This window comes from Labrus bergylta, chromosome 18 (genome assembly GCF_963930695.1).
Source record: "Labrus bergylta chromosome 18, fLabBer1.1, whole genome shotgun sequence".
Lineage (NCBI taxonomy): Eukaryota > Metazoa > Chordata > Actinopteri > Labriformes > Labridae > Labrus > Labrus bergylta.
In genome coordinates, this window is record NC_089212.1 from 22,788,721 (window position 1) to 22,810,758 (window position 22,038).

A 22,038-nucleotide genomic window follows, 5' to 3' on the forward strand; every position below is an offset into this window, starting at 1 on the left:
TGACACACAAAGCAGACGACAAATAACTATGTTATATGTGGCGTCTCCTCACGATACCTTTTGTCTTGCCAAAAAATTGCACTTGAACACACCGCAACGACTACAGCCGTCGGCCAACCACCAAGTACGTTCTGCACATACATGAGAGGAAATAACTCTCCATGCCAGCAGGTGGTGGTAGTCGGTAATCGTCATTCCAAAAAGGGGAAACCGGAAGACGACGAGGACGGAGAAGAATTTTAATATATAAACCGTTGTTGTGTTGTGTTGAAGTCGTCTGTTTTTCTTCTTGTGCACTTATTCGCTTTGCTAAACAGCCAATCAGAGTGATTCCTCTCACCAACCGCGCTAACGCCAACCGCCGCCGGTTCAACATGTCAAATCGGCCAGAAAAAGGCAGACGGGGGCCGACTGGTCGCGGAAAACTAGGACGACTATCGCTCAGTTGGACTGATGGCCGACGATGTCCTTGGTGTGTTGAGGCCTGAACTACTGATCTGAACATGTTGCCGATCAGAACATCAGATGTATGATTATGTGACGGTATCGTCAATTTCTGATGTATTGCCATAAGTATTGTGCTGTTGACTTGATATTACAGCATCATGATTTGTTGATATCGAGTCTTTAAGAGGAAAATAGGATCTACAAACTGCTAATGCATGTTTAATATAATAAGGATGAATAAATATGAATTAGAGGAATAAATGAGTACCTCTAAAGACAATTAAAAAAGTGTTTGTTTGAAACGGTTTTATCTGTTGTGAGTCATTTAAAAAAAAGAATGTGGATTTACTTTCTCTAATTAAAAAATGTGATAATTTTGAGTTTGGATTTAGTAATTAGTAGGAAAACAGCGACTTTCAAAAAGCACTCATTAACTTTTGTCTAATTGCAGCAATGATTTTGTGAGCGTGTTTATCAGGCTCGTCTGTCATATAACAGATATAACATTTGAGCCAAACTTTAATTTGTCAAGTATTGTGTGCTCATAGTTTGCGAAGACTTTCGGAATTTGAGTCGTGGAGCCAGATGGAAACATTAGGGATGGGAGCCAGAGAAAAACTGTTGTCTGGACTCGGGACCTAGATTTGGCTGAAAAAAAAAAAAAACCTTATGTGGATTTGTGTGAGTTTTGGGGGGGGTGTTGTGGGGGGGGGGGGGTTCTTGAGAATTAGCTTTCATTAGAATGTTAGAATGGGGTTCAATTACATCCATTAGACATAGCAAGGACTGTGACTGCTGCCTGCTGACATGCCTGTGTGAGAATGGAGGAGATAAGGTTGCACTGTGGGGGAAGTGGAGGGAGGAGGGGCCGTAATGGAGCTTAGGTCTCTAAAGACACCGAGACAGACAGGAGACAGACCCCAGAAGTGACAGGTGTGGAGGAATTATGACTGGAGACTCATTTGACAAGTCATTCCAAAACAGCAACCTAGAAATGTATTTGTTTCGTGTGTAGAAATCAAGTCTCCAAAACTAATGCCCTTCAACAGTAAGTGAAAAATACAGTTCAGTAGTCCAGAGACCAAACGGGCACCTTCCAAATTCAGTTTATATGATGTTACCAATATTTTGTTATCTTCAGTGTACTTACAATTTGCCCACATCTGACAGGCAGAGGGGAATAGAATTTAATCCTCCAGTCACTTGTAATAAAAATCTTTGTTTCTATTGTTTATTTTGTTCGTCCTTGGCTGGGATAACAACTAAAGGAGACTGAAGACATGCTATCTGTAATTTGTTTTTGTGAAATCAAGCCTTTTTTCACTTTCAATCGTCGGGGCCGCTTCTTGAAGGTGTGGCAGTTTATGAAAGCTGACAGCCAACCTGGCGCAGGGTGATCCAAAGCGGCCCGGACAAATATCTGCACACACACCAGCATTCTGTCGCTGGGCGCCCGCGGAGACGTCAAACACAATGATGTGGTGAGAGGCTGCAGGAGAGCTCCCTGTTTGCTACGAGGACGTCGTGACACACAAAAAGGCGCACACACACAAGGACGGAAATACATGCAGCAAGAATAGAGATGAAATGACATCAGAAAGCGGCACGCTCATTAGCCAACAAGCGGCTGACTTCTACACGGACTCTGAATGGAACACCAACAAAGCCGCCCAATTCCACCGGAGAAGAATTCAGACAGGAACGATCACCTGTCTTTAGCAAACACAGCTAATGCTCACACTATTCATCTCACTCCATTGTCTAATTTAGACAACTAGATAATTGTGTGACACATGTCAGGCCCCGGGAGTCTGGACAATCCTGCGAAATCGTTTCAAAGTGCCCCAAATTCATTAATTACAGAGTGTGTTAATCTCATTGAGATGGGGAAGGAATGGAGAGAGGAAAAAGGACACTCATAACTCATCCAATTAAGTAATTGACTGCTACTTGGATTAGACGGAAAGAAAGAAGAAGGCCAGCTGAGGTTGAGGACTTCTGCTTTCAAGGTATATAAAGTATAAAAACAGTCGGCTAGAGACTCCAGGTATGAATTAGCTACACCGTGTACTATTCGTCTTATGGCTCGTCTTTCACTTAGAGGTATTATCCCAAGACTACCCCATGTTTTTCCTTAGTCTAGGCTTTGGTATTTAGTGCACAAAGCACAGACAGTTTAAATTGTCTTCTAAAGCCTTTTTCACATATGCAATCCGGATAATATCTAGATAATTAAAGGAGGACTTCTCCGGAGATTCTCCCAAACTAGTCGTTCACACATACAGCTGGAGACTATCCCTGTCAGAGGGGAGGGGGGGCTCGGGGATTTCCCGAGGTAAGACATGACATAAGCAACAGAGTCCGCTACACAATGCTATAATGAAAATATTTGCCTTTATATCAATGCTATGTGTAATCCAATGGAATGACAACATCCACAAAAGAGTGGAGAACAACATACTGACGATACAGAAAACAGAATGCAGCAGGTTCATTAGAGCACAGAGATCGTAGAGGTCGCATGCAGGCACTTTAGCCGGTCACTATATAAACGTCACTCGGGTCCCATTGGCTCGAGGTGAGCTCGAGTTGAAATCTCCGGAGTATATTCGGCCACGTTCAGACATCAGCTCACTCAGATTTTCTGCGGATAAAATACTAGGGGTCTGGCCGGAGAAACTCCGGGTAAAGTCTGCGCGAAAAATGCGGCTGTTTGCATTCACACCAAGGGGCAACCTCCGGTCTCGAAAAATGAAGCCTATGCGGAAGTACAAAAAACTGCAGTTCCTCGAGGTTCCGCTTGAGGCTGGCTGCAGAAGCGCCGGAAGTGCCATAAGCCCACAGCCAAAAAAGCCCGTTTTTACCACAAGAATCAACATGTTTACAGCCTGGTTCAAAAAACGAGATATATCTGAGAAGTTGACGGCCCCTTCTCCTCACACTGTGGGGGGGGTGAATTTTTTTATAACTCATCGGATTTTATTCTATTAAGGAAAACGACTATGCCCATATTTGGTTGTGTCAGATTTGATTGACAGCTCTGCGCGCTGCATCTGTCTGTCAGGTCAGCAGGTCAGGAGGCTAACAGCTTGATCCTCTGATTTCTCCTCTTTTTTTACATCGTTTGGAGAGTTTGTTTAACACATATCTGACAACATACATGGCTTGCTGTGCGGTTAACAGACCATCCAACAAGTTGATGCTTCAGTTTTTTTCGGTAAGTGATATAGTAGTGTTATATTTACTGCTTACTCATGTGTTTATATTTACGGACCTAGCTTGTTTAGCGTTAGCTTGTAAACCAGTCAGCTAACTGTGTAGCTCATTATTTACATTATTTACGGTCAATGGTTTAGAAATGTTTGTTGTTAAAATGTTGTTGTTGAAAATAGTGAGTTTGTGTGATGTTAGAAGCTAAAGGTTCATCTCGGTGGTTAACCACAGACTGTAAATATGGTTATCTGACGTTATGATGAATGTTATACTCCACGTAAATGTGGACATTAAAAAACAAACTTTGTGTAGTAATTATCCGTCAGTAACATAAACTGAACTGAACCTAATGTGCTGTGTAGGTTATAGAGGATGACATTAACGTTACATGGTTGATGTAGTGTCTTAAGATTTGAGCAAACTGTTAACAAATAAAAAAAACTTCACTTTGTAAGAGCATCTGTAACCATTAAGAACTATATTAATAACATATTAATTTTCACTGAACTCATACACAGAATATAGCAGTAGAAATATAAAATATAAATAACATGTGGAATGAAAATAAGATTTAAAGCACATAGATATAAAGTATAAGAAATAGTTTGAAGAATACAGCCATGTACTGAGCTCATGTTAATAATAAATGAGTTACTGTATGTTCTGTACTAAAGCACAGAGAGTTGGGACCTGTTAATGATTTAAATAATTCAGGTTATATTTGTTTCATGTTAAGATGAAGTACTATCCACAATAAACAGCTTAATTTTTCCTCACACAAAATCTGAGACAATTTGATGTGGAATATCATTGTGTGAGTGAGAGAGCTGAAAACAGCACGATTACAATAAGGTTTATCTTCTTAACTTTGAATAGATGTTGATTATCTGAATACTGGACCTTTGTTGTCTGGGTAGTACACTGTTGAATTTATAAATGTGCTCTTACACACAGATGAATACAGAAAAATAGATGAGAACAAAAAAAATGATTTAATGAATAACTGATATTTTCTCTCTTTCTTTGTCATCCTGAAGACCCCTCACTAAAAGTCCACGTTCTCCTGGATCCATGTCACATGCTCAAGCTTCTTCTGAATGACTTTTCAACAGTCGAAGTTCTGCTGAGAGAAGATAGCCAGCAGATAAGACAGCAGTACATCAAGGAGCTCCACAGGCTTCAGGAGGAGGAGGAGGGTTTACACCTTGGAAGAATGTATTCATGCTGTTCAAATAAAATAGATCTCCTCCAAACAACTTGCAATCAAACCATTTTCTTCCCATTTTAAAACCCTTTGTCCAGTTTAGATGGGAGAAGTTGATATTATGTGATATTGATCTGTGAAGACTACATTTCTTAATCATTTTTAACTGTGTTTTTATTCACAAGTTATTGATCTTATTTACTCTCCACGTATCTTGATTTAAGAATGGGGCTGTGTTTAAGGGCAAATTTTTGCAATGACTCTGTTCCATCCCACTTTCAGAAATGAACTACATTAGTATTTATCAAAAGAATAAGAAGTTGTGTAAAAGTAGACTTCCTTCCCTAAGCTATTGAGTTGAGCATTAATCTGAAATGTATACTCATAAGTAGACATAAAGGAGTGCATTTATATAGAAGTATTTATTTAATCTGAAAAACAACATTAAAAAAAGTCTGTTTTTACAGCAGAGGTTAACATGTTTACAGCTTGGTACAAAACAAACAAATAGGTGTGATTAGCTCATGTCTCGATGGACACACACTGTAGGGGGGGGGGGGGGGGGGGGGGGGGTGAATGTTTTGATGAAGGATAAGAGTTATTCACAATAAGGCGTGTAGCTGACCAGCTTGACAGGCGGGCGCGGTGTAACGGTTTGTCAAAAGGCTTAAAACCCGTCTCAGCTCCAGCTCTCAGTCTGTGGGTGACATCACTCAGGCCATCCGGGGGAGACCTCCCTCACAGCGAGCTGTTGAAGAGAAACAACTGAAGTCCACCCCAGAAGAACCAACAAATACAGATGTTGTTGAAGCTCAGGTTTCTTCCTCTGTCTCTGCAGCTCTCTGGGCACCTCGACGGACCAGTCACCAATAATCCACACTGTGTCTATAACAGAAATACAAAGGTGTTCAATGAATGCCTCAGACAACACAAAATGTACAGTTAACTACATGTGACAGCTCAGGCTGTTTTTTTGTTATGAGCCACATCTGCAGGAATAATATTGAACAAGGTAGCTGCAACTCATAATAATAGATGCCAGTCTTAAACACTATTTTTTCTAATACTTAAAGTTTTTGGTGTGAAGCTGACACTGTCCACAGACTCCATGACTTCATAGGGTTCAATAGAAAACAAATATCTTATCATAAATACTAAATAATTATTTGTTCAGTTGTCATGTTCACCTCATCGCTGTTGACATCAGTAAATATAAAACACAGACATTCCTCTTTTTGTCAGAACAGTAACATGAACTGTATGCTTTGTAATATTGATTTCTTCTGGATGTCTCATATTTATTTACAGTTTATGGATAAAACTTTGTTAATGTATTTCTCTGCTAACACTGACAAAGTCTAACTTCTCTAACAAATAACTCATAAACATAATTGTATATTTAACAAAGTGTAGTTTTAAGACTTTAATTAAATATTTGGGTTGAATATAATTCGTTTTAACTGTGTTGTAGAAAAGTTAAATGTTAACTTACTGTTTGTAGAGTTTTCTCAGGATGAGCAGGAATAGTTGATGATAGCAGCCTAGCTGTTAGCTATGCTGTCAAGTGGACTGCTAACGTCAAGCTGAATGGGCGGAGCTAAGTCCCGCCGGTCCCGCCTTACTGCTGTTGCTAGGTTGATCCGAAGTTAGGTTGAGACTGCAAATCCAATATGGATGCGGCCGTCGATTGGACTCATTTTCTGCCTATGTCACAGACGGGTCAGGGTTCGTCCAGTAATATTTACAGTCTATGATTCACACATAGCCTAAAGAACCTCCGGGTAGCCAAATCTCTGGAGTTTTTCAGGAGATTTGTGTGAAAAGGGTTTTAGATTGTCTAGCATGTGCAGGTGTGCATGTATGTATGAGGCTTACTATTACACTTCTACTATAAGACATGATTTCATATACTGTATGCAGGGGACTTATTTCAGGCGCTCTCTTTGGAGGTGATTTCAGCAAAACATGAAACTTTTTTAAACTGTATTTTCATGGTTTTAAATCATGTTGAATGCAGTATATACATTAATTCAGAATTCATCTAAAGTAATCTATGTCAAAGGGGTAAATGTTCCCTTAGGACAGCAGCAACAACCATAGAGCAAAATGCTAAAATTGTTTTTTGCCAACCCTCCCAGAAGTTCCTAATCTCAGAGACAACAATGTTAAAAGAAAATATAACATGTTAATTCTTGTGACTATTCAGACCTGAAGAAAAATAAAACATCATAATAAACACAACTTTGTATGCACCTTGTCTGGATTTTAAGAATCAAGTATAATTCATACTAAATCAAATTTAAAGCTGTTAGAGTGCCACCAAGACCTCCATGAGAACCAAAAACAGGCCTGCTGTAAATTATATAAGATGTTGCTATAAGGTATGTTTGTTTAATGAAGTCCATCCTAGATTAAGAGACGTGAAAAGACAATCACATTACAAAGAAATCATTTAACCAGAGATAAATCCCCACTGATTTGGCTGGAGTTTAGCAAGACTGTGCAGGTTCTGCTGGCCAGCCTCGACACACTGCAGCAATCAAAGTGCTACTCTGTTTAAGATGCAAACTGCTTGTGCAAAGAAGCCAAATTCTATTTAATTGTAAGCATACTGGCAGCCGCAGGGCTCTGTGCCATTTAAAGAGTGGATCCCCTAATTCCCCTAAGTGCTGCACATTGCAAAAAAGCACTATGTACAAATTAATGAACAAATCAACACACACACAAAGCCAAGTTAAAACTGAGGCACTCCTCTCAAGCAATTAGGAAAAGTACATTATCTAACCAGATGGAACAATGGAGGCGAAAATATGTTCCCACTGGAAGAAGCAGGAGAGAAACATCACCATCACTAACCATCACAGTCTGCAAAGTGAAAAGTTTGAGAGGGTCAATCACAGACCAAGAGTATGGTGTATATATCAGTGTGTGTCTGTGTATGTGTTTTGGTCGAGCAGCCTGCCCGTCTGCCTGCAAAGCAGCCCAGATTATGCATGAAACGGGCTGCTTATCAGCTGACCTTTAAATTGGAGCCGCAGAGCGGCTGCAGGCCCAAGGGCTGACGCTCATACCTGATTGGCTGCTCAGCCTCAGACCTGCTGACAATAGAAATTAACAGAGCCAGGTGGGCATGTCCGCAGGCAGCAGAGGTATGTGAGTGGAGAGTAGAGGAAGATAGGGGGAGATGGGGACTGCATTAATATCAAAAAATATATTTCCACTATTTTCCTCAACTGTCTTTTCTTAAGCTTCAGAAGAGAAGGAGAAAGTCATTATGTGCTGTGAAGCATGCAAACGGTGGAGCAGGTAAGAACAGACGAGCTCCGTATTACCTGGATTTCATCTCTCACTCACTCATGATATCTTTCCTTCCATCTCTCTCTGTTTCTCTTGCTCTTTCTGTATTTTAATGGCAGAGGGGTCTTGGCAGCCTGTGATTGCTTGATGGATAGATATCTCCTGTTGGAGAGGAGTGCATGGAAGAGGTGACAGGGGGGGGCTGGGGGGGGCTGAGGTGTGTGTTCTGTCGTCTGCAGGGACAAGGAGCTCTGTGTGTCGGTGGAGGATGATGGATTACAAGTGGTCCAGGGGTTTGTGGGTTTGTGTGTGTGTGTGTGTGTGTGTGTGTGTGTGTGTGTGTGTGTGTGTGTGTGTGTGTGTGTGTGTGTGTGTGTGTGTGTGTGTGTCATTATGTACACAGTGAAAGCATGACAGTGAATTAATTTCTCACAAAGGCAGCTGGAAAAGGTCATTAAATAAAACAAATGTTTGTGAATGGGAATCCCTCGGAATTAGCTTCAACCTTATACATTACAGTGCTGTGCTTTGGCACTAAGTGGAGGCATTATTTTCTCTTGCGGTCAAAAGCACAGGTGTTGGGAGTAGACAGGCATACGCTTGGCCTTCTGTCGGATTAAAATAAGTTGGGAAAAAAAATGTGTGTGTGTGTGTGTCATTTCATACATGACAGTGACAGGTACAGTTGATGGAGTATCCTCTCTCTTTTACCTCGATCAGGGAGCCAAAGGGGTTATGAGGTCAGCCAACTCTTCATGTTTTCTTCCATTCCAACAATCAGCATGTGTTAAACCTGATCCACTGTATTCATGAAGACATCCAACATGAGCTGAGAGTGTGTGTGTGAGCGTGTGTGTATTTATGTGTTTATCATGTGATACACAGATAAAGCAGGGCCCACAGAGGGAAGACAGAGTGGCCAGCCACGACACTGCATCTGTCACCAACACAAAAACCTCACAAGCCGCCCAGGCACACAAGACAGAGAGCCACTATCACAACCTCTGCGTGTGTGTGTGTGTGTGTGTGTGTGTGTGTGTGTGTGTGTGTGTGTGTGTGTGCGCGTGAGTAAGCTCAGGAATGCACGTGGGTGAGACCTTATCATAGCTGGCCACATTCCTAGCAGGATGATAAAAGAGGCCAAATGAACCAGATCACTGCAGTGTGTGTGTGAGCAATGTGGTGTACGAATGAGTGTGTATAAGTGTGTGTGAGAGAGAGAGTGTTTGTCAGTGATGAATCGGAGTTTAAGGACCTACACCTCACAGATAAGCGGAGAAAATCATCAGGATCACAATCATCAACAACAATAATGGTACAAATTCAGCAACAACGACAAAAAAAACAAAAAAACAGAAAGGCTCTCGAGGCAAGACTCAGCTTCATGCAGACACAAGGAACAACAGCCATAGATGTACTGAAGATGTCAGGACAAGCATTTCCCTCTGTAGCCTGTGGCTGTTGCTGCTTTATTACGATAAAAATAGTGAGGGGAGTTAATGGAACAAAAACATGATTCGGTACTGATTAGTTTATTTGTGAGCTGTGTCCAGCTTTTCTTAATAGGTACTGATTACTAATCTAATAGTCATGTATCCATGCGCTGGTAAATTGAATGCCACATCTGAATGACTCATTTTAAATCCCTTCATTCATCACTGTTTGCTGAATGCTTGTGTTGGATGGACTTCTTTCACCGTACACACTTAAACCATGGCATATTCTTATCTACAAGTCTATTTAAGGTCTACTTCCTGCGTACCCTCTGACCTACATGAGTCAGAAGAGTACAGGGACTTGTAATCTTCAACCTCAGGACCTTTTTCTGCAGTCTGTTTCCAAAAGTCAGAACTGAACGGCGGGAAAAAGGCGTTTAAGTTTGCTGCTTCAGTTGGACAAGTAACAAAAAGAGCTTTAACTTCACGAGCTGCTCTCATTGGATGCTTTTCAGAGGATGTTTAATGCTAATGCAAACTGCTAATGCTGTGTCTGAAAAAGGTGACTAATTTGCGTCCATCCATTCATCCATCCATTTTCTTCAGCTTATCCGAGGTAGGGTCGTGGTAGCAGCTAGCAGAGTAAATCAACCTAGACTTCCCTCTGCCCAGTAACTTTTTCCAGCTCCTCCTGGGGGATTCAAAGGCGTTCCCAGGCCTCTCCAGTAAACTCTGGGTCCACCTCGGGGTCTCCTCCCAGTTGGGCCTATCCGGAAAAACTCCAAAGGGAGCAGTCCAGGAGGCATCCTCATCAGGTGCCTGAACCACATCAACTGGCTCCTTTCGATGCGAAGGAGTAGCGGCTCTACTCCGAGCCCCCCCCCCCCCGAATGTCTGAGCTCCTTAACCTATCTCTAAGGCTGAGTCCGGCCACCCTCTGGAGAAAACTAATTTTGGCCGCTTGTATCCGCGTTCTTATTCTTTTGGTCACTAATAATTTGCGTATGAAAGATATTGGAAATGCAGCGGAGAAGCTTGTATTAAACTGTGAATGCTGCATGATTTAAAAAGTAGTTGTATACACTTTAAGTAATGTCTGAAAGATGCTGAATAATATTTAGAAAAGCTGGTGCCAAACATGCGAAAGCTGCATCTACAGACGGTGAATGAAAGGAGTATGAAAGATGTTGACCGTATTTTGAAAGCTAACAAAAGCTAAGAGATAACCAGGATGATGGAGGAGTATAGTAAGGTAGATGACAAGCCATAACAAATGTTGAGAACGTTTTTAGTGTGTTTAAGTGTTTGTCTAATAGAAGTGAAAAAATATATACATCATGTGAGTCATTTATGTCAGGCCTTTTCCTAATGTTAGACTTTGGCACCCTATCTGTACCAAAAGACCTTCTCTGTGTGTCTTTTACTCAGCTGTCTTGTAAAAACTCACTAAAACCCTTGTTCTCTCCTGCTCTGATGACGTACAGATGATGAGTTCCCTTCCTTGGAGCTCACAAGAGGAATTTGCTGGATGAGGGAGCACATCTCTCCTTCATAAGGAACGTTGTTGCATTTCATTAGGGATGAGATTCATCACAGCAAGCAAACAAGAGAGCCATGCAAATCGCATTGGAGGAATTCCTACACCAAACACAACATTCTCTCTCTCTCTCACACACACACACACACACACACACACATATACACACACACATATACATAAAAACACACACACACAAACACAGCTGATTCGCAAAAGGCACAAAGCAAACAAAAGCTGAGAGAGCTGATTCAGGAGACAAAGGGGTATATCAAGGACGGTGATACTATGTGATTGCTCATTATTGTGCACTTCAAAATGACGCATTACTGTGGCAGTGCCGAGAATGTCATCCGGCTGCCTGGAGTTAAACAGGCAGTTTTTTTTTTTTCATTTCAAGACATTGAACAACAGATCCATTCCTTCCTCAGAAGCCGGGATCTTGTAAAAAAAAAAAAAAGAAGAAGAAGAAGAAAAACGAGCATGTGGGTCGTGACAGATTCTCCTGGTCAGAGGTCCAGGGCGCTGTCTGAGTGAAAAGAACACCAGAGGGTCCATTTTGGAGATGGCTGTTAAGTTCAAGTCCTGACCCTGGACAAAAAAAAGATGGATGGCTCAGATAAGGCCAGTATACAGACCAATTTAACAGGTCACAACCCTGTCTGAGAACGGGGAACGACACAGCCGGAGTGTGTGAACACAGCCTAGGGGGATCTGTCCCATGATGAGATGTTGGTGATATCTCGGTGTAGCCCCCGAATCCCTGGCTGTCAGTCTATTGATTCACAGCTCCAGCAACGGGGGGAGACAGAGTCAGGGTGTGTAGCCTCAGCTGGGACAACGTGTGATTATGTGGATGTTGTGAATGTGCTTGTTTGTGAGCGTGTAGTAGCAGTCTAGTGGAGCATTATGTGCCAGAGGCTGAGAAAAAAATAAAGACAGATAGAGATGGAAAAACTGGGGCCTTCATCAACAGCTGCCTATGGGACACAACAAGATCTATTCATGACAGATGTACACAAATGCAGACACACACTTGGCAACATGCTGGACAGTGGCCTGCTTGTGACTCAGGAGATAAGAGGGATGCCATGCGAGCTCTGTGAGTTACAGTGTGGGAGAGCCAAGGGGAGACGTTACCACACACTACGAGGCAGTCCTCTGTGTCTCCTGCTGTATTAAACACAATGATCGTGCCTGTCTGCTAGAGGCTGCACGCTGGCTTGGGTTGAGACAGCCGACAGAGCGTGGGACGGAGCTGGAGGTGAATGTAAGAGATATTAGGTAATAGATGGACTTCAATAAGAGCTTTGATATTGATACAAACGAGGGACATAAAACAGAGTAGAGAGAGAGAGAGCAAGAGAAAAGAGCAAGAGGGAACAACAACCCTGAAATATTTGCGTATTAGAGAGAGAGAACACAAGAGTTCTGGTTCACATAGTGTTTAGTCCCCAGAAGAGAAGCGTTTCTTCTCGCTATTTGAAGTAGTATCTTTATGTGTTAGCAGGGAGTGGGTGGTGCAGGACTTGGATTGACAGCTTATCTAACACCAAAGCTCCAGATGGGAAATGGAAAAGAAAATAATAACACTGGGAAATATTATCTGCCTGTGTTTAAGTCGCTTAATGATGCTACACTTTAATTCAGTTAAAGCTCAACTCCAGCCGAACTTTTGAAAGAGAGAGGGAAACTCTACAAAAATGGTTATAAAGTGCTGAGCAGGAAGTACTGTCCTTGTTTAGCAGAGCAGAGCGCCTGTGCTTTGGCAGCGGTGTGGACCTCTTTCTGGCCCAGACGGGTTTTCTCTGGGAGAGGTCAATAGCAGGAAATATCTGCCAGGTGAGGGGGTTGGCGCGGGTTTAATGGACGCTCGCCAGAGGAGGACCGACAAGCGAGCAGGCAGGTACACACTGGCGCTGTAACCACCACGCAGAGATAAAACTATTCCTGGTGGGGTTCAACGGCCAACTGCTCAGCCTGCGCCGCGGCGAAAGAACTCACGCTTCAAAACGGTTTAGGGAATTGATTTGACAGCTAATTTTCAGAGGAGATTTGCATACGGCCATGTGCTAATAAGGCAGGCTTTTCCTCGCCATCCTTTGTCTTTGCCCGCTATCTCTTTTTCAGCTCTCTCCTTCCTTTTTTTTTTTTAGACCTCAGCAAAATAGTAACAGATAATGTAAGCGAATTAAAGAGACAAGAGATTCAAATTGGATATTGATTAAGAGGCTAAAGCCTTGTGTTTTGTCCTGTTAACGCCTGTGTTTAAATGATTGATTCACAATGTCACTCTCCACATCCTACCGACTGTGTGGGGAGGCTGTGTTTGGGATTGCTTTTGCCTCTAAGCCTTCAATGGGCCCACATCATGTCACACCACGCTAAGTGCTTTGACACCGCCACACAAAGAGCCCTGCCGATCTGATGCCAATCTCCCCAGGTCCTGGTGTCACCCAGGTAGAGGCTTTTCAGGGAGAGCAAGGACGGAGTCTCCTCAGCAGCTGCGCACAATGCAGCCTTGACTGACAGCAGAAAGGACAATATGGAGCTTCTCTGTCAAGCCGATGTTTAAGTGGTGGGAGGAAAAGGAGAAAAGGGATTCAGGTAGAGGACTCATTCAGCAGCTCTATGGAGTACAGAATAGGTAGAAGACAGGATGCTTTCTGTTTTGACGACTCAAAAAAAACCCTTTCCATCGTCAAAGGACTTTCCAGAACACAGCAGCTCTTTGGAATCATCGCAGTTTTAACACAGTGTACATACTTCTTATGAATACCTACCGTAAAGTAGTGCTGTGCTCAGTTTGATGCATTAGCAGAACTAGCACAAAGACTGTTTGATAACACAAAGGGACATTCTCAGTTGCTCACACAATGCCTGCTCTGAAAAAGCACAGCGGCATGTCACACACCGACACACCATCTGTCTATGAATTAACACATTTAGTCCAGCCAGGACTCACTGTTCACGTTCTTGAAGATGTTGAATATGGGGAGGATCTGTCTGTAGAACTGCACCAGAGTTTCTCCCACCATGTCTCCAGACACCACCAGATGCTGCAGGACTTTCAGCGTGGTGCAGATCACCTGACGGTTCCTCGTGTTCAGGGCGTCTGAGGGGAAGGACAGAGGGCAAAGGTCAGGACAGAGAGCAAAGTCTAGAAGTCAAGTAAGAAAGGCGCTTCAAGGACAGTTTATTTAAGACTTTAAAACCATCCAACTAGAGACTAGAGGTTGTTTGTTTAGGCAGGTGGTTGTACAGTAGATGAGTGATTCTGATAACAACAACTATATGGTACATAAGAGTGTAATAAGTGGACTCATACAGCAGAAATTCACATACATCTTCACCTCCACACAATACCTTTCCCTCCAAAGTGTTTCTTTTATAGCCATGCTTTGATTCAGACCTGTTTTTCCTGCAATCAGTGATTTCAAATGCACTGGGGAGGCAGGAGTAAGTGAGAGCCAATCACTGGGCTATTTGGCCTACAGCTGCACTTAACTCCATTTCCCACTGATGGAGAGAACAAAAGGGAATGATGACGGGAGAGATGGAGGGCTAGAGAGATCAAGAAAGACAAATTCAGAGAGAGAAGGAAGGAAAAGGGGGAATATAAAAGAACAAAATGTCGGAAAGAGACATAAAGAGATGTGACAGGCAGAGGGCAAAGGGTGAGAAAATAACTGTGATTAGCAACTAAGACTGACATATTGTTCTAGTTCTTTGAGCTTGTTTTATTTGAGCTCTTTTAGCTTCTTTTTTTTTAACTCTGTGAGCTTCTGCATGAGCACTGGTAATTCCCTTTGTGCACGCAGTCAATTTAAAACAGCATAAGCCATGCTAGGAAAACAGATTTGAGCTATTTCCTTAAGATACCTTAAACTGTTATCCGACGCCTACTTTCACTTAGGGAGGATGGTAATAGCATCACAATGCCTATTCTGCCAGTGAGCACCCACAACAACAAAAATGAAAAGGCTGAAGATAAAAATAAAAAAACATCCCGAAAGGAAACAGAGTTAGCAGAGATGCTGAGCATGAGAAGTTGAAGGAGAGGGGGCAAAATGTTTAGCAGATGAGGGACACAGAAGGAATAAGACAAAAAGGAATAACATGAAAATGGTGCAGAAAAGTTAGAACAAAAAAATGAGAATCTAAACACTGACAAACAACAACACTTGTTGCAGCAAAAACAATAACCTTTCTCTAACAAGCAGCTGAGTGAGAACGTTACAAACTTAGCAAAAACTAAAAATCATAAAAACACAGTTTTCAACTACTGTGTCACATTAGTGTCGCAAAATGATCTGCAAATGCATAAAACGATCCACAAATGCGTCTAAAGATCTGTACACCTATTCCACAAATGACTACTGTGTATTTTCAGCTCTTGGAGGAAAAACACTCAGACTTTTCAGTCAAAGATGATGATGTATAGTGTCAACTAATTGCTCAACATATTTGTGGATCTGTTCGTTGTGGATCTGTGTACAGATGTGTGTTGGCATTTGTTGATCTATAAATGCATCTGCACCAATAATAGCTCCATAATCCCAGTCCTCCATTCAGGGGCGCTGCTTGTCAAGAGGCAAGGCAGGGAACTGCTTGGGGCCCCAGGCCAGTAGCCCCCCAGCCGCCCCCCCTGATCTGACAAAGTTTAAACCACAGCAGTGTCTCAAAATGTGCAAAGTTGCAAAGTTTGCAATGATAGTATGAAACCTCGCTAAGGTGACAGCCTTCACTCCATTTGCTCTTCCAAGCGTTGCATGCATTATAGCTGTGAAAATCGACGTTTGTCAATAAAAGTCAGCGAAGGAAAATGAAGGGTTTATTCTTCTTAATGTTTTTATTTTGAAAATAATACTAATGTGAATTTTGACAATGATAAAGTATTTTTTGTTGGTGTCAGATTATTTCTGACATAATGGTGATGAATGCTGATTGGAGGCCCCCTCCTGTGAATCTTTACCCAGGGCCCTAACAGAATCTAGAATCACCACAGCCTCCATGTACAACAGGTGGCTTATTACATCATCCACTTAAAGGCCAGGGTTGGTAACTTTCAAAAAACTAGCATTATTTTGAAAGTAGCATTCCCTCAGTGCTCCGTCTGCACCCACCCCCTCACCTCTGTGCTCCCTCAAAAGCCACGCCCCTCACGCTGTTGGTCTAGAAGCAGAGCTCAGCTTGAAAATAAGGGTAAGTAGGAGAGAGATAAGTGCTGGTAAGAGGAAGAATTTCAATGACATCCTCACAATCCCCATCACTAGCACCATGATGAATTCAACAGAGAAGACTGTGTAAAATGGAAATATGGCACACAAAAAAAGCCTAAAATATTGAGCATGACGCTCAGAGCACTCAGAGACAAGAATAATGCATCATCCAGTGCCTGTGTTAAAACAGCTCATATGCAAATACAAAGCTGTCACAAGCACACACATACACTCACACATAACAGTCACTCAGGGATACACACACAATCGTGCAGGTTGAACCAACACACACATACACTCTCCAAGGCGCACAAAAACACATTAAAAGCAATGAGAGAAAATGTCAGCCTCAGTTACAAGCACTGACAGCGCTAAACATGGCAGCAACAAAATAAGAATGGAGTCATACAATGGAGAGCAGTCATACGAACAACAAGAGGCTGATGGGTAAAATAATACAATATTTTACACTCTCACTACAGTGCATTCACACAATAGTGTGTATTCATGCATGTGAGAAAATGACCAGTTGTACAAGGTCCAAGGTTGTTTTGTATGCATTTGAGTGGGAGACAAATTTGCCAAGAACTGGCTTTGTCTCTCTCAGTGACAGAGTGTGTTTGTGTGAGTGTAATTGTTTGTGTGTGAGGCCTACACAGAAGAAGCAGTGGAGATGATGCTGAATGAGCGAGAGTATTGTGCTCGATGCCATCTCTCCATCTCTGCTTTAGTGTGTCCCCAGAAAGATGAGCGCAGAGATTTCTGCCATCACTGAGATGAGGTGGAATGTGGAATGACAGGAATTTCAAACCTACATAACAAACAATGAAATTCTAATTACCAGCCACCACAAACAATTTTCCCTGCTGTGACATTTGGACCACGGGACTGTTCAATTATTCATCGACACTTCCTAAAGAAAAAAAAAAACTAGAGAAAAGGAAAAAAAAAAAAGCGAGCAAGAGAAGGGTCTGATGTATTAATGCTGGTATAAAACCTGTGTTGGGACAAATCTGAATAAAGTAATTATCTATTCGTGATAGTCCTCGTTTCATATTCAGTGCGAGTGTAAAACAATGGTGACCTTGTATTCTGTTTCCTGTGAAATGTCGCAGCTCGGGAGGCACATTGGAGAGTTTGGCTGTGAATTGTATAAATATACCGTTCAGATCAGAAGGAGATGTTCCCGTGCCGAGGCGTAACTGAGGATCTTCTTATAATGAAAGTCTCATTTTGATTCAGAGCTGAACAAATGTTATGCCAATCAGCTGTGGCTCAATGGAAGCATGACTCTGAATCCTCCTCCCTATTTAAGCAGGCCAGAGAAACCAGAACCACAGCACCTCAGTCACATTTTACCCTTTTATCTTAAGTCACCATCACACACTTTAGCTGAATAAGACTCTTTTTTTATGCCTTGGCTTACAGATTTATTAATCTCTTGTATTAAATAATTTGACTATTTTCTTCACCTTCAGCGTTTGATTGTGTCAAAGGGAATTCTTCTAAAATACTTAATTTGGGGAAAGAAAACAATTATTTTTTAAAGGTTTATTTTTTGGGCTTTTCATGCCCTCACCTTAGAGACAGGACAGTGGACAGAGCCAGAAACCCAGAGAGTGGGGAACGACAAGCGGGAAAGGAGTCACAGGCTGGACTCAAACCCAGGTAACCCGCCTCGAGGACAACAACCTCCGTACATGGGGCGCACACAACAACCACTAGGCTAGCATTGCCCCCCAAGCAGGAAACAGCTTTGATATAAACCTAACACACATTGGATACTATACCCATATCCATACTTTCTTGTTTGTTCTCTTTTTTTCCATCTTCATAAGAGATAGTTTTTCCAGCGTGGGATGAAAGGCACAGGGTGTAAACTAGGAAAAAGTTCCGTCTTCAAGTCACTGAGGACAGGGCCCTTCGAGTAAAATGTCAGCCGGAGCCTTCTTCATTGTGTATTCTCATTGGGTGACCTGCAGTCATCATCAAAATTCACCAGGGTCTGACGTGACTCAGTCGCTCTGCAGATAAGAGCCCGCCAGCCACATTGAAGATGTATTAACGTCAGAGGAGAAAAATATATATCTTGCCATTTTAGACTGCAGACGGCTTTTTACTTTCTTCCTCTTCCCACCATCCCTTCTTCTTCCCTGCTCCATGGAAAAGTAATTAATCTGCAACAGAGACACGGACTGGCGGCTTTGCCTTGTGGATGGAGAAACAGACCTGATTTTTAATAAACCAAGAAAGTTAATAAGGAGCAGGCCATTTAAAATTCCATTATCAGTGCAAAGAGTGTTTTTTTTTCATGAGGAGCATAACCGTCACCTTTGCTCTGGCCTCCCACGAGCAAATGACAAAAAGTGCTGAGGGGTTTGAATTTATAAACTACTGTCTAAGTTAGCAAGTGGCCCTGGTCACTCTGTGTATCAACTCATATGTAAAGTGAAGGCCTTGTGATAAAGGGAGTCCACATCAAATATTTAAACAGACACTGGGATAGTAGGACATGAGAAAACAATCTGCAAATGTTATACACTGTTCAATATAATGATGGTGGGGGCGCCAGTAGCATAATGTTATGTACGTGCGCCCCATGTACAGAGGCTTAAGTCCTCCAGAGCGGGTGGTACAAGGTTCGGATCCAACCTGTGTCTCCATGTCATTCCCCACTCTCTCTCTCTCTCTCTCTCTCTCTCTCTCTCTCTCTCTCTCTCTCTCTCTCTCTCTCTCTCTCTCTCTCTCTCTCTCTCTCCCCGGTCCTATCTTTAAAATAAAGGCATAAAAACCCCCAAAATAAATCTTTAAACACATTTTATATATATTATATGACGTGCAACAAATAAACACGTGTGCATTTTTTTATCTAACACACACACCTCCTATGTTTATGTTGTTTTTGCACATTTGAGACAATAACAGTGTTTGCAACATTACCCTCCTGAATCCAAACGAGTTCCCGTTATTAGTAATTCATCTGAGGGAATGCTCCATCTGATAAGCGAAATGAAAGCATGCCGGGAAAGAAAGCGTGGCACATTCACTTAAATAATTGTCGTATTCATTCTAACTGAGGCAGTCGTTTCCAACGGCTTTATTGCAGATGCTCATATTGCAAAATTCATTAAATTTGCTGTTATTAGTGCAGCCCTAATGGACCTAGAAATATTTGAACCGTCTTTATAAAAGATTCAATCATGCAACTGTGAACAACATATCGTATTAAGTATGTCATCAAAATGAACAAAACAATTAATTCAGTGTATTTTACTTTACAGAAATAAACACTATGTTTGTTCACTATGAAAAAACAAGCTTATTAAATACAGATCTAGAATATGACAGTGTAAGATGTGTAAGACTTTGTGCTCAGTGTGGTGTTTAGTGTGTGCGTGTAGCAGTCTCTGTGCCAGGGTCAGTTTGTCACAGCGTCTCAGGGTCCCCAACAGTGCTGCCTATTGTTGGCTGTTACGCCCTTCTGCCTCCACAGACGTCCAACAGCTACACATAAACACAGAACACACTTCACATACACACACACACACACACACACACACACACACACACACACACACACACACACACACACACACACACACACACACACACCCAGCCAACTGTCCATGACATGAACACTATCCTAGGCTCACAGAGCGCCACTTAAAGGCTCCCACTTTGAAACTGACACTCCACTTGGCAGCGGCGCCAAACAAAAGACAGTGTGTCTGTGTGTGTCTGTGTGTGTCTGTGTGTGTGTGTGTGTGTGTGTGTGTGTGTGTGTGTGTGTGTGTGTGTGTGTGTGTGTGTGTGTGGTGGGGGGGTGTAATAAAACAAAAGCAATACTCTGCTCTCATTCCTCAAACTTCCCTGTTCCTTCATCCTCTTTGTGTTAGTCAAACAAGAAACCTTTCCTGTCCCCATCACTGTACATCCTGATGTCTATTTCTGAAGTCATCAACCACTCCACCCTGGGACACAACCTTTCCATCCACCTCCATCTGCCAACTTGTGAGTGTGTTCGTATTTAAACGTGTCAGGCTGCAAAGGTAGGGGGATGGCCCCGACGCTATGACACAGTTAAATGTAGCATGTCACCACATCGCACATGGCAGATTAGCAGGCATGCTTTTAGAACCGACTTCTTCCGGTGAATGCAAAAAACAAGGACGCTTTGCCCTGAGGGTTAAAGTAATAATAGGAACAGTGTGACTGCAAAACCAAATTAGGACTTGTCACAGGGCTGGTTGTATGGTAATGTTAGAATCTGTTATGGCGTTTAAGACAGGTGAGTCTATTCCAGGAAAAGTTTGTGTCTCTATTTTGGTGGCATGGCATAAACGCAGAGAGTGGTTGAAGTGAGTCAATGTTCAAACATTCATAAATGTGTTATTACATTGTATATTCTTATTCTGATGTTTTTTCATTTAACATCATCCATTTTGGTTTGACCATTTCATCAATTTTTAGGTCAATTTTGAGTCATTGTTAATGATTCTCCTGATTACTTATCTGACATTGAATTAAAAAACAGCTACACTAGACATTTGTTTTATTTGTGCCCACATGTGTGTGCTATTAGCTTCTGGTTTATCAGCTTAATTTAGGCCGAAGCTAATAATGCTATGAGAAAATGTGGAGATCTTTGAAAATGTAGACTTTGGATTTGTCTTGGATCAGTAAACAGCAATCAATATGTAATGATGCTGTCATCAGAATCGTAAATAATGAAATAGTGATGAGTCAAAAAATCTATGTATCTGGGCTGCCGCTTCACTCTTAACTAGGAAGATTACATGGCTGTCAATCACTCGTGCAGAAATAACTATATTTTCTTATGGGAAATGTGTCAAGCTAATGCCAGTGAATAAGACTGTAGGTTGGACTGAATTAATTGAATACCTGCTCCAACCACAGAAAATTGCTGTGATTATTTATCTACAGTAATTCATCTGAAGACATATCTTCAATAAGCCTGTCTACATCACTTCATAACAATCCAACTATGATCTGAGCATTTATAAAAGATTGTGAAAACATTTTATAATATAATTTGGAGGATATTTCTTTAGAGGTTAGAGGATCCCATGAATGTCAAGGGGATCAGAATGAATGAAAAATCTAATCTACACACACACTCACAGGGTCAATCTGGATAGTAGCTATGTTACATGTGATGTGCTACCCCTGAGAGTGGACACCCTCCCACACTCACTCTTGATGGGGATGATGAGCTGGGGAATCACAGGCTGGATCTTGGGGCCTCCGTGCTCGAGCAGGTCATGGACCCCCTGCCGGGCAAAGAACTCATACGGATGAACGGTCTCGCATAAGCCATCGAAGAACAGAGGCAGGATGTGGTGGTAGTCCAGTCTCTCAATCTCCTCCTGAGGACAGATATGTACATTTGACATTATAGGCGTTATTAGCTGCTTCTTTAATCCATAGAGACCAACACATAAAGAGAGAGAGGGGGGGGGGGGGGGCACGCTTCTGTCTCCTTTCTTTTGCTCAAGGGCGTACATTTAGCCACACGGCTGTCGATGCACTCATAGGGTTAAAGGAATATGATCTTGTACTAAATCACCTTCAAGCTCACAGAGATTCACACCTATACCTGCAGCATGATGACATACAAAGCAAGAACACACAGACACACAAACAATGAGATTGAAGGTGGAT

General features: G+C 42.1%; 1 protein-coding gene across 1 annotated transcript in view; it reads right to left on the bottom strand.

Moving 5' to 3' along the window:
• Nucleotides 1-22,038, bottom strand: part of pacrg (PARK2 co-regulated) — a 132,552-nt gene that overhangs the window by 49,950 nt on the left and 60,564 nt on the right. The window contains exons 3-4 of the mRNA XM_020648000.3: nt 21,572-21,743; nt 14,100-14,249 (exon numbers count right to left, since the gene is read on the bottom strand). Of these exons, the coding sequence (XP_020503656.2) occupies nt 14,100-14,249; nt 21,572-21,743 (322 nt within the window). The remainder of the gene's footprint in view (nt 1-14,099; nt 14,250-21,571; nt 21,744-22,038) is intronic.